The following is a 13,245-nucleotide window of genomic DNA, read 5'->3' as shown; positions in this document are numbered from 1 at the left end:
TAGCTGAATTTATTTTGCTATCACTGATTAGCTATATACAACGTCGATGTTGTTAACTTGGAACAAGTTAACATATACAGTATATGCATTATAATGTACTTAATACATATACACGATTTTTAATACCACATCGAAGCGTATAATGATGAAAATATTAAAAAAGAAATGTAATTTTCTTTTCATTTAAACTTTTACATTGTTCACCTACTATTTTTATATAAATTATATTCTAAATTTTGTTATATGAATATTGTAAATTCAGAAGTTGAGGAAAGAAGAAGAAATAAAGTGACAATTATTTTGATACAATATAACATTTTAAATTAAACGTTGAACTTCCATATAATTGTTATTCTAAACATAAAAAAATCATCAGACAAAATATAATGTTGAATATCGATAAAGTGTAATGAAATATATTAACATACATTAATGATGTTTTTTTTTCTCCACGTTTAACATTTTTTTGCTTATTATTATATACACATACACAAGAAACTAACTAAGAAAAGCAAATAGGATTACGACATTTAAATTGCTTATGAAGGAACATTTCCGCAACACAAAAACTTAGCCCTGTTTATGCCTCAATTTTGTTTATAGATCCAATTACAAAGAAAATGGAGCACATTTCTTCCATAGTGAATGCTTTACTGCATTTCAAAAATAAAAAAAGGAAAAAATCTAATGTAGCAAAAACTGTCGTAATACAATTTTATCTTTTAAGAGCACTTGTTAGCAAATCGATCTTGATGTTTAAAACGAATACGCATGATGGAATTCATTCATATGTGTATGTGTGTGTCCTATTCGCATAAAAATGAAATATATGTATGTATAATACGTTAAATTCGTTCAAACTCAGTCGATGTGTATATATGTGTTCGAAATTACAACGCGACTTACTTACAAATAAAAAACTAGCAATTATAACTTACGATATAATGAATTAATCCTCTAAGAAATCTAGAATAAGCGAAACTTACCGTATTAAAAGTAAAACGCCAGATTTTGAACGGAAACGACGCGCTATCTATAAAACGCAACAGAATGTTCTGTAATAATAACTTTTATCTGTTTTTTTTTCACAGAAAGCAGGGCCTCTTTTCTTTCTTTCACACACACACACTCTCTCTCTCTCTCTTTCTCTCTCTTTCTTTCTTTCTCTCTCTCAATAGCAAACAAGAATTAATTAAACACACCACTTTCGATGCAAAATCTTACAATGAATTTTGCAGCGAATTTTTTATTGATCAAATCGAACATGTGTAGCTAGTCGAAGCTAAGCCACTAAAAGTTTTTCTTTTTTTTTTTTTTTTTAATTCCGATTATTGAAACAATAGCAAAAACGATGTTGCGGAAAAAGACATAATTTACAACATCAGTTTCGTAAATGATACACGTACGTATGTAATATATGTATATATGTTACGTTTGATTCGAAAAAAAAAACAAAGAGACCAAAATTAAAAAAATAAGGAAACGAATGAGAGAAGGTTGTAAGAGTGTTGCCTCTATTTTCTCTTACTCTTATCGTGCTTCTTAGTGAGAACTGGATGATGGTGCGTCTTTATTCTGCTAGCCTTCTGATGGTCACCATGGACTGTTCTCGAGTTCTGGCCAGCCATCGAGATATCGCTGGCACTGTCGGTCAGCTGGCGACTTGTCGATGACTCGTCAAACCTGGTAAAACAGAGAAGGTGACGGGAACAAAAGCTCAAGTAGCATTTCGTTGCGGCTGTTTTGCTTAAAATGTTATTATGTTTATCCAAATTAAGCAATTTTTCTGCTTTCATTATGTTTTAAACGGGCTCGATCGCTCGAGCTTAGAGATCCAATCACTGTCATCGAATTCCGTCGAGTAATCGTTGTTTCTGAAAATCTCGTTGCTCTGTTTTTTTTTTTTTAAATGATAAATATTTGTACATATATTTGTACATATATTTTGTTGTTCTCTTGTTATACAATATGTGGAAAAGTGCGTCGACCAGCGGCACTACTACATCATTTAAACAGCACTTTAACAAAATATTTTGACGAAAAATGAAGAAGTCAGTTGATGAAGAGATGATCTAAATAAGATAGAAGAACATTTTATATTGTTATTAAATAGCCGCGGTGACTTGTCGAAAAAATCAATTATGTTCTTTTTTCTTTCTATTTTTATGTTCATTATCATTCAGGTAGTTAGGTAGCAGGAACACAACATCTTAGTAGAGCGCAGAAATATTACTCGCAAACGTGACGCGACGACAGGAATTTCTCAATTGCCGAGCGGAGATCGAGCGAGCGTTCTTGAGAAGAGAACTGATTTAACTGTACGTTATTGATTGTGGCACGCCGTTCACCGTCTTTGACTTCAGCACATCATTCTCGTATGACATTATTGTTTCCTTTCCATTTTCATAAACTCTGTAACAATTGTATACATAAAACATTATTGTCTCTATTTCAAGTAATATAATTACATTCTATTACAATTTTTTGTAATATTTTATAAAATCATATAATATATTTAATTTTTATAATAATATTTTTTAAATTCTAACGATCAATCTTACTTTTTGGTAGTGATCTTTTTGCCATTGATGAAGCGAGTTGAAGTACTTGTTCGTTTTACAGCTCCACCACCACTAGTTCCACCGAAACTTGTGAATGCATTGAACGAAGTAAAGTTTCCTGATGTACCTTCAAAAAATTCGTTGAGTGGTGAAAAACCGAAATGAGAAACTCCTAATGGACCAAAGAAGGACGTGCTTATGCTGTTACTGCTGGGATGACTATGCCTTTGAGATCCAAGACGCACACCAACTCCAGCAAGGTCTTTAGGAAAATTAGGATATCGTTAATCACGTGATTTTACCATAGGAAAAATTTTTTTCAATAACTTTTTTTTATTATTCGGTTAATTACTTAAATATATGTTTATCATTCAATGGACAAGGTAAATTTCTTATGGAAATTCATTTATGTGCTCAGATTACATTTCACACGCTTAGGATATAAACTAATTGGTATGACATAGATTAACTAGCAATATAAATAACTTACCAGAAAATAAATCTTCAAAAGATGATCCGCCAAAGAATTCTCTAAATACTTCTTCAGGATCCCTAAACATGAAGGTACCAGCAAAGTGTGGATCAAAATCTTCCTTATGTCGCCTCTTGCCACCAGGCATTTGAAGTCCTTCTTTTCCATATTGATCATAAACCCTCCTTTTCTTTTCTGAAAAGCAAATAAGACAAAAAGTTGTTATTACTAATTATGAAATAATATATAAATGCAGATCGCTTGGTTTTATTTGCTCCAAATTCCAAGAAGCAAGTACTGCAAAGGCTTGCCAGGTTAGTAGAGTACGTTGAATGATGTCTAACATCAATTTGAGGTCGTCCACCACAAGAGCAAAATCAATGGAAGAGAATGATCATGATAAATGAAAGGAATATAGATAATCTTCGAAGAATTTGAAATAATTTGAAAAAAGTTTTTAATCTTCATATGAAAATTTATTTTTAATTGATTTGAATGAAATGGAATAATATGGTTCTTCGAAGATCTGCCTTTATAAGGGAAAATTATTGATTGCAAGTTGGTTTTTTCGTGTTTTCAATCAGTCGAGCAATGGCAAAATGGTTAGAAATGCAGGCAATATTATCTGCGTTTACGGCGACTCATACAAAGAGAAAAAAGTATCTTTTGAGTTTTCCACAAGGATTCGTAAAGAAACTGATCAGAAAACTTCATCAGAAAGATGAATTCTACGAATTCGAGCAAGGAATTATTTTTTTAAGGCAAATAAGGGATTAGGCATTTGAGATTTTATGAATTTTTCATCAATAAAATCTTTGCATCTACATCTCAAAATAGTAATATTTCTTTCTGTACATTTTTTCTTAGATTAAAAAAGAAAAAAAAATCAAAACCAAATTCGAAATAAATTATTAAGAAAAAAAAAAAAAAAAGAAAAACAATAAATAAAATAAAACGAAGGAAAATATCTGTCACTCTCAAAGTCTTTTTTCTCTTAAGTGGTACCGAAATATCGCTGGAAAGGAGAGTCAAAGAAACTCCGGTAGGTGAATCCACGGCCGGGCCTTGAAGATGCCTTCTGATACAATCGTTGGTCGTAGGTTCGTCTCTTCGCATCTGGACATCGAGCACGGTCATGAGAGATCATCCGGAAACAAACATTTCTAATTGAATTTTTTTTTATTTCCTTCCACATTTGACACGACACGGTTCATCGATTGTAGCAGCGATGCTTCGGCTAAAGAGTTGCTCTCTGTTTAAGCCTGGCTCAATTCTCGAGTTTCAATAATATTTCCATCAATCTTTTTACTAAATGTAATAAAAAAATATAAATATAACATAATAAATATAAAAGCATAAAAACAAAATAGAACTTTTAGAAACTCAAGAATCAGAATTTTGGAGCTGTGAGTGCTTATTCGCAGCCCTATTTTTTTTCTAAAAAATTGTATTGTGTATAAAAATATTATTATATAAGTATATAATTGTCAAAATTTCCTTCCGTAAACTATCAAAATTCAATTATTATTGGACAACGATTAATTCTCATTAATCAGTTTCGTTTATTTGCTGGTTATGAAACAACTATTCATAAAGGAGAATCGATACGTTCTAGATTGAACTGTTGACTCCCAGAATAAGTTGTACTACTTGGAAACCGCTCGAAAGAGAAGGCTCATGCGAAATTCGGCTTTGCTGACAAGCAATGGCTACTATCATTCGTCTCCCGTTGGCATCGCGACGCTGTTTTCATTATTAAAGCTAGCTAGCGTCAATTAATCGAAGCCACAGAGAGACAAAAATGTAATTAGAATTATTATTATTTAGAAAATTCTTCAGATTGAAAATTTTAACGATTAAATTGATATTGTTGATAATTTTGTAACTATATAAGCTTCAGAGTCGAAAGTAAATGATCGAGGAAGAACTGAAGCTTACCATCGCTTAGCACTTCATATGCCTCAGATATTTCTTTAAATCTCTTGTTTGCTTCCTCCAAATTTTCAGGATTTTTATCCGGATGCCATCTCAACGCCAATTTTCTATATCTGCAAAGTAATTTTTTTTATTTAATTAATGTTTCAGGGATGCTTCTATTATAAAAAAATCTTGAAAAGTTTCTTGACTTTTTGAACTAAGAAGAACTAAGAACACGGTTCTTGGATCAATGCCAGTTGTTTCAACAGAAGTAAAAAGACATTCATTCAATCTTTCTCTACATATTGCGTTTACAATTTATAAAATAAAATAGCATCAATATTCTAACTTATTTTCAATATAAAATTTTCTTAAAAAGCAAACATTAATCATGATTTGCAACGATGAATTTTACACAAAGTTATTCAACTAATTAATAAGAAAATTAGATTAATGAAAGAAAATTTCAAGTAAATATTTAAATTTAAAAACTTTCTCTGTTGAAGGAACTGGACTTTTTTGACATCATTTTCACTATTACTTACGCCTTTTTGATATCTCCGCTCGTGGCGGTTCGCTGCACTTCTAGTACCTTGTAATAGTCAACCATCGTTCACAATATTCACGCTCGGATGTTAGGGCTTAGGTAACCACCTGTGAAACAAAGAAAAGAAATAGTTATAGTAATTAACAAATCAATTGGCAAGCACGCAATGAAATATGAACGAATCATCAAGGAAAAATACAACCATTTGTTGTTTTATTTTGATAAGTTTAATTTCTTTGAACATGGCATGAACATTTAATATTACATTTAATATTAATGTGAAAGATAAATGAATATGTGTCAACGATTTTTCTGATGAATGATGGATCTGATTATGTTGCTTTTTAACTTCCTTTGTTTTCTTAAACAAAGATCTATTTTCTTTTCAGAATCATTTTACAATATTAACAATATTAAATATAAATTTGATAAGAACATATGAAAAGCAATCAATAGCAAAATGATTTCAAGTATAATTAGTTGTTTCAAGATAATTGAATTATAATTGGTAATTTAAAAGCAAAAATGATCAAAAAAGTTAAATATTAAAAGTGATTTTCAGTGAAATTCTCTCTTCAAAGAAACTTCCGGCCACCTGTTGCTTATTAAGGCATCTGAAAAACGTGTAATCATCTTTTGTACAATAAAAAGAATACTTGAATTAATTCACACTTAAATTAACATTCAAGAAAACTGCAAAACTGGAAATTCACGTTTTTTTGTTTCATCAATTTTTCAAGAATCAAAATAAATAGAATAAAAAGAAAATTTATGAGATTATGAAACAAAATAGAATTATAGACAATCCAAGAATCGTTGGAATGTATTTCATTGAATGACAACTGAAGACCGACAAAAAAAGACAATAACTTTCTAAAATAGTTCCCATATATTATGTATATATTCCAGTGAACGCACAAATATATTCCACTAAGTTAATTTTAAGTGTCATCTTCGAAATAGTCGGCAAGCATTATATAAATGGCTTCTCCTGTGTCGTGGAAAAGAAAATCGTCTATCTACTTAGTTATATTGTCTCGTTTGTCTCAAGAAAATAATCATTATATTTGAAAAAAAACAAAAATTGGGCAGACATATTTATAAGTGTCTTGTTGCATAGAATTAAATTAATTTACTTTTAAAATTTTAAACTTACACAAACGATTTTTTCTCTACATGACACATTTTTCATCGTTATTGATCACGTTGAGACTTGTTTCACGTGGATTGATTATTCCAAAGTAGTAAATAGATTTTGAATTTTAAGTAGTTTTTGTTGGGACAATGGCGGAAGTAATTATATGATTCCACAGGAGTTTACACAGGAAGCATGGGGCGTATAAGAGAATGTTTAGTGGAGAGCTGAGAGCTCAAAGTCAAAGACTGGACTAACGAAAACGCTAAAGTTAGCTGAGACGTGTATCGAAAATAGTTGGAAATACGGAGGTGGAGGTCATTACGATATCCCACTTCACGGCTTCTTCGCGTCCCTCCCTCCACCTGGTGGGCAAGAAAAACCAGCCTGCTTGCATTCTGCTCGTTCCATTACTTCGATCAGCCAACAGAACTATAGATTGAATGTATTGAATCATATGTACCAAAACACTTTATTGGTCTTGACATCCAAAATGAAGTATCTTTGGATGGAGATATTTGATTTTATTAATTTTCATTTTTCTTTTTTTTTTTTTTTTTTTTTTTTTGAAAAAACCAAATTTGAAAGTGAATCATTTTATGTGACTGAAAGATCAATTCAATGGAATACAAAGGCTGTTTGTCAAAGGTGTTTTGCTTTAAAAAATTAATTCGTTGAAATCAATGTGCCATGATTTAAAATGGTCGACTTTAATCAATTCTCGGTCGTGTCTCGTGATATTAATTGAAGTTCTCGTGTGAAATCGTTGGAGTGTGTTAGTAGGTGAACAAGAATTCTTTCTGCGCGCCAGGTGGACTACGTTTTATGTCCATACACGATTGTGGAAGCCACCTCCGCGATCAGGTCGAGGACGTTGGTCCGAGGCTTTTGCTACATAGGTTTTGCTTCCTACCTCCGTTCACATAAATCTTCTACGTTTTATCTAAAAATTAGACAAATTTCTTCAATATATTTCAACGTCATCACGAGTGTTATCTCTTTTATCAATGAAGCAAAAATAGTGGCTTTAATTATAATAATATTCATAAAATTCAGCTGATAAGAAATAAATCCAATCCATGAATTAGAAAACATTCTGTAGCTTATAATAAATCTGCTCTGAAGAATCGCAAAATCCATGAGTCACACCAAGTTTCGGTGGTGATTTTGGCCTGCCTACACAGAACCCGTGTCTCAGGTAAAATCATGCGAACAGTCATCGTGACGTGGGTCGTCGTGGGCGTTATTCCAACTCGTCGAGAGGAGAATACCTTTCCACTTGATGCATTGTCCTTACACGATAATTCCATTTTCTATCTTATTAAGCATATAATGAACTGAAAACTTAATTCAATCCATCTTTTCTTTAAAATATTTTTCGATCCCGGATGATTGTTGAAAGACAATTTGACTTCTTTGATGACTTTTTCTTTAAAGATTTTCTTTACTATGTAACATAATAGAAAAACTTTCTAAAACGAGTCAACAATTCCAAACCAGTAATTTCTTTCAAGGAAACTGATGATACCAATGGAATTTTTATTGGACATTCGTATCTTTGTATTTGTATTTTTTCAATGTGATCATACAGTGAGAAAAGTAGATCAGCCAAGAGGTGCTTTAGTGATTTAGGAACGTGGTTGGAAACGAGTCTTCGATATTTAAAATTCAACGACGCCTTGGTGGACTCGAACTGGACTTGAACGGTTTACGTAACATGCAATTCCGAATGTTTTGGATGCCTATTGTGTTCGTAACGTGACCAAGGAAGGCTGTTTGTCTTATTAATTAACGCAAGAAAAATTCTTCTTAAGAATTATACAATCCTTAGATGAAGCTCGATCTTGATTAAAATAGATTTGAAGAACATCTGATTCCTTTTAACATCTCGATGATATATGAAAAATTCGATTATCTGGATCATTTTCTTCAAATTGATAATTAGCAAATATTTCGTGATAATCTGAAAATAACTTGGATTGGAACAATTAGAATGGATTTGCAATAAAAAATTAATTGTCTAGATAATGCATTGGTTGTTAATAAACGCCACGTACCAGTTTTGGTCTTGACATTCGTCCAAACATAATCGCCGAAGTCGAGAAATCATTCGGGCACTACTCCAAGAATGGAAAGATCGCCTACAAGGCGATCTCGTTATTCTTATGTTGAGCGCAAATCACTATCCCATTTCGAATATCAATTTTCACACCTTCTTCAAATTTTCATGTAACATGATTTCCATATATATACACGAAGATTTTTAGAATTTTTAATATCTTTTCTTGTAATATATTTTTCATTTTTTACCATAAATATAATATGGTGAAAAATATTATTTCTTCAATTATTATTTTTTATCCTTTTTTAAAAAGAATTTTCATGAAGAAATTAAAATTTTTAAATTCCTTTTTATTTTCTTCTACTGTATATATCGATAAATATGAAAAATACATGAGATATGATGAAAAGAAAAAAGATCATAGTGATATAATATTTTCCATTTTCTAGAGAGAGAGAAAAAAATTATACACTGTGAGATATATAAATGGATGCGCAATATTTACCTGAAAATGTGCCCCCGCAAAAAACGCGTGTGGTAATTATGCGCGAGTGCACACGTATCGCGAGCGTGATACTTCCGTTTGTCAGATTGCTCTTCGTTTTTACAATCTTGTAAGGAAACGAAATGATATATTTCTTAAGGAGAAAAAAAAAAAAAGAATACACAAAAAAATTCTTCTCTTATACGATTAAACATCAAGTAAAAAATATCTATTATTTATAAATATTTATTATTAGCTAAATATTTTTGATGTTTTTGTAATATGATTTTGTAATTGAAAATTCTAATTTTGATGATCAACAATTTATCCTATTATCAATAGAAATCGAAAACTATAATCAAATAAACTCTCAAGGTCATTGAGAAGTATATCCCACCATTTTAATAAGTTAAATTCAAAAATTTCTTTAAAAATATTGTTTGTAAATATCAATTTTAATGTATTATATCTTTAGACTTTAGAAAGAAAAATGTAGCATGACGTGAGTGACAATATGTTATTTGAAAGATTAGTCACAAAAGATCATAACTTCTTGAATAAAAATCATTGATCATAATCTCTAGTATGTATAGAACGAATGAAATACGAATATTAAATGTTTAAAAAAAATTGATTAGGAATATGAAAAAATAATCGATTTTATGGAAAATATAATGAGACGTAGATGAGACAAAAATTCAAGAGAGGGAGAGAAAAATGGTGGGCGTTCTTTTGCACTCTCTGAGGTGTGATGTCAGTTTTACATATTCGGGCACTGTGAGCGACGTATCGAGAAAAAAGGATCTCGAGAGAAATTGTTCTTTGTATTGGTCACTGACAGAAGAACAATCTCGGCCATTCTTGCTCATTTGAAGTACCATTCTGGATATTTCCTTTGTCTCTCGAGATGTCGAGTATATAAACAAATCTGCAATTTTTGTGATTGAAATGTTCTCTAATATATCACATATATTTCAATCTACTTTCTTATTCACCATGTTAAAATAATAAATGTATCATCTAATCTTCTAAAAAGAAAGAATTTCGTAGGAATCTTTATCGATATGTTATAGATATGCATAAGTGTATATAATATACATGTATATATATATATATATATATATATAGTTTATATTCAAATGAATATACCATACACTGGCTATTTCTAATCCATCGATTTATCTTCACATACTATATAAATATACCGAGACATTACTGGCAGCTTCGATAGCGATGCACAGTTGCATGATATTGCGTAACCGGGACCATTAAATATGTCATTTTGCTTCTCCTTACCAAAGGATTAGATGGACCTTGCTCTCTAAGCTTTGGCGTTTGTCTTTGGGAAAACAATGCATACGCAACACGTTGCGCTAGGTCGGTGCTAGAAAATGTCGGATAAAAGGGTCTAGGACAGCCTTAGCCAGCGCTGTTTAATTTTAGTTGCATATCTTCTATAGACCTCTGATATTTTTAAAATCTTCTATCACTTCAACTTTCAATTTGATTTCTAATCAATGATAATTGTATCATACTTCTTGATAATTAATAATATGATATAATAAGTTCCATGTAGAAATTAAAAAAGGATAAACATCTTTATTCTTTTTCCTGCTTTTTTTTAGTATACAATCAAATTTAATTTATAAATGGCTAGCTATATAACTGATGATTAAAATATAATGATTAAAAATGATTAAAATAATTATTTTAATAAGAAAATGTTGTTACAAAATAGTCAATTCCATTTATAATATTGATTAATTATTATTATTGAATTATTAATTTATAATGCATGAAGATATATATAGATAATTAAATCAGTTATCTTTCCAAGTGATACTTCATATCGTTGAAAAAAATTGAACACAAACAAAACTATTCAAGTGAAAATAATTTGTATTTGACGATCTCTTTTTTGGTTCGACAATTTGTTTTAGAATTTGTTTAGAATTTTTACTGTATGATAACAAATGTTTTGTGAAGAATTTAATTTGAGAAATTTCAATTGATAAGAAAAATGATTGCAATTGTATTATAATGTATTATAAACTGAATATTTAGCATTTTGAGAAAAAGTACTATAAATCTATTTTTATCGATTGCTACATTCACTGAAAAATCTATAATAAATAATGAGTAATAACGATATAACTGATAATATATAAAACCTACACAGCGTTATTAAAATATAATATTAATATGATCAAATGCATAATATAGAATAAACATTATATAGAAACTAAGGTGTTTGTCCTATCTTTATAAATAGTATAATTATGTACATATGCATGCAAATTTAATAATAAAACAATAAGATATAAAAGTTTAGTTTAAAGAACTTAATAAAATTTGAATATTTCCAAAATATAGAATATTTTAATAATATTAATAATAATTTAATAATATTAAAAAATAATTTCATAAATTTTAAAATAATTAAAATTAAATAAAAAATTTAATTTTATTTTTTTCATCTGTGTTTAATATTATATAATATGTAAAAATATTTATAAAATCAAATGAAAAATCATTTATAATCATCAATCATTAATATTAAGCAATATTATGCAAATTGGAAAAATGATATTAATTATTTTTATAAACACATAATAATTAAATTAATATGAAATATCAATTCATACAAAAACATGGGAATAAGATAAATTGATCAGGAAGTTTCAAATTAAACGATACGATAAATTCTAAAACTTTATGTAAATTAATCTCTAAAGATATATGTTTCGACTTCTAAAATATATCATTCCAGAAAAAATTACCGTTGTAAGATGGAAAATCGAAAAAGTCTCGTTACGTTGGTTGCTAAGGATGCGACTTGATGTTTCTAGCCGCAACACAGGCTGGTTTTCGCGAATTTCCACACAATGATGTTTTTCTGATAATGATTCGACGATTGCGTACTTATCTTTTAACTAACAACAGTAGACCACGATATGGACATTATCGATAGTAAATGGCACGAGTAGTTTCTTTCGTCTAGGATTGCAAAAAGCCTGTAACATTCACGATACGATTGTTGTCGATAGTATCGAGAAATGCGTTGTCACGGTGCATGAAAGAGATATTAATTGCAAATAAATGAAACGACAATATGATATACAGAAAATAATACCATGCAACATGTTAATCTAGAAATTTTCGAATGGAACCTGTTTCACGATGTTACAACTATTCTTCTTGGCGACGTAGTTTCGAGGTGGTAATGGTTAAACTTTTAGGAAAAAACACATAATCATAGTCTTACCTAGAAGTGGCTCCTGCTTCTTCTTCGCCGTTCACGCTCGGCAACGAATTTTCTACGAAAAAACGAATTATTGTTTTCTTTTAGATCGAGAATCAGACACACAGTGGACGAGAAGCGACAATCTCGCAAAAAAGTAGAGAAATGCGACTACCGCTTGAAGTTGGTGCAAACAAAGGTCGATATTCAATATGGCCGTCCGTTTCGATTTTTCTAGAGTCGTTACGTGCTTGCTTTTCAGCGGACATTTCACGCGCTTTGTTTATTGATCCGATAATTAAATTTTTTTATTGATGATTAGAATTAATTCCAAAATAAAAATTATTTTATCATTGCACTATAATAAATATAATAATAATATAAAACATTTCGAAGATTTTTGAATTTTTATAAATAAATAAATAAATTAATAATATAAATAATTCGTGTTTATATTTACATTAAATTAAAATAATTTATCGAAATTTTTGATATATGATATATATCATAGAATCTATTTATAAAGAAATTATAAAAACATTTTATAAAAAAATTAATAGCATATGTTTGTAAAAAACTTAAAACGCAATTAACAATATTGAAACTTAAATTTTAAATGAAGTGACTCACAGTAATTAAAATTGAAGATAAAACTAATTTTGACATTGTAAATATTTTATCTTAATATAATATTTTTTAAATTAACATATGTAAAAAACTTCAAGTTAAAATTTAAATTAAATTTGAATTTTCTTTAAATAAAAATTAAATATGAATTCAAGGAAATTCGTTATCAGGTAAATTTTATTTATTTAAAAAAATGAAT

At 29.5% G+C, this 13,245-nt stretch overlaps 1 protein-coding gene across 4 annotated transcripts; it reads right to left on the bottom strand.

The window, feature by feature from the left end:
• Positions 1–368: 368 nt before the first annotated feature.
• Positions 369–12,593, bottom strand: LOC122717365 (dnaJ homolog subfamily B member 6-like). 4 transcript variants are annotated; one of them, XM_043941386.1, is made up of 8 exons: positions 12,444–12,593; positions 5,496–5,604; positions 4,972–5,081; positions 4,039–4,149; positions 3,052–3,228; positions 2,562–2,823; positions 2,323–2,412; positions 369–1,683 (listed from the first exon to the last, which is right to left on the bottom strand). In XM_043941386.1, the coding sequence occupies exons 2-8, from the start codon at positions 5,558–5,560 to the stop codon at positions 1,515–1,517; spliced, it is 984 nt and encodes a 327-aa protein (XP_043797321.1). In that variant the 5' UTR covers positions 5,561–5,604; positions 12,444–12,593; the 3' UTR covers positions 369–1,514. The 4 variants fall into 4 exon arrangements, with proteins under 4 accessions (XP_043797321.1, XP_043797323.1, XP_043797322.1 ...); XM_043941388.1 differs by lacking the exon at positions 12,444–12,593 and adding an exon at positions 11,959–12,087; XM_043941387.1 differs by lacking the exon at positions 12,444–12,593 and adding an exon at positions 6,654–6,892.
• Between the last annotated feature and the right edge of the window lie 652 nt (positions 12,594–13,245).

Source organism: Apis laboriosa, unplaced genomic scaffold (assembly GCF_014066325.1).
Source record: "Apis laboriosa isolate Shangri-la unplaced genomic scaffold, ASM1406632v1 scaffold4_cov146, whole genome shotgun sequence".
NCBI classification, from domain to species: domain Eukaryota; kingdom Metazoa; phylum Arthropoda; class Insecta; order Hymenoptera; family Apidae; genus Apis; species Apis laboriosa.
This window is presented reverse-complemented; position numbering and strand designations above follow the sequence as displayed.

Coding starts and splice junctions, on each gene's coding strand:
- LOC122717365 (XM_043941386.1), bottom strand. CDS start 5,560: ATGGTTGACTATTACAAGGTACTAGAAGTGCAGCGAACCGCCACGAGC. Junction 3,229..4,038: donor TCCTTTCCAGCGATATTTCG/GTACCACTTAAG, acceptor TTTGCTTTTCAG/AAAAGAAAAGGAGGGTTTAT. Junction 1,684..2,322: donor GGCGTGCCACAATCAATAAC/GTACAGTTAAAT, acceptor CTGTTTTACCAG/GTTTGACGAGTCATCGACAA.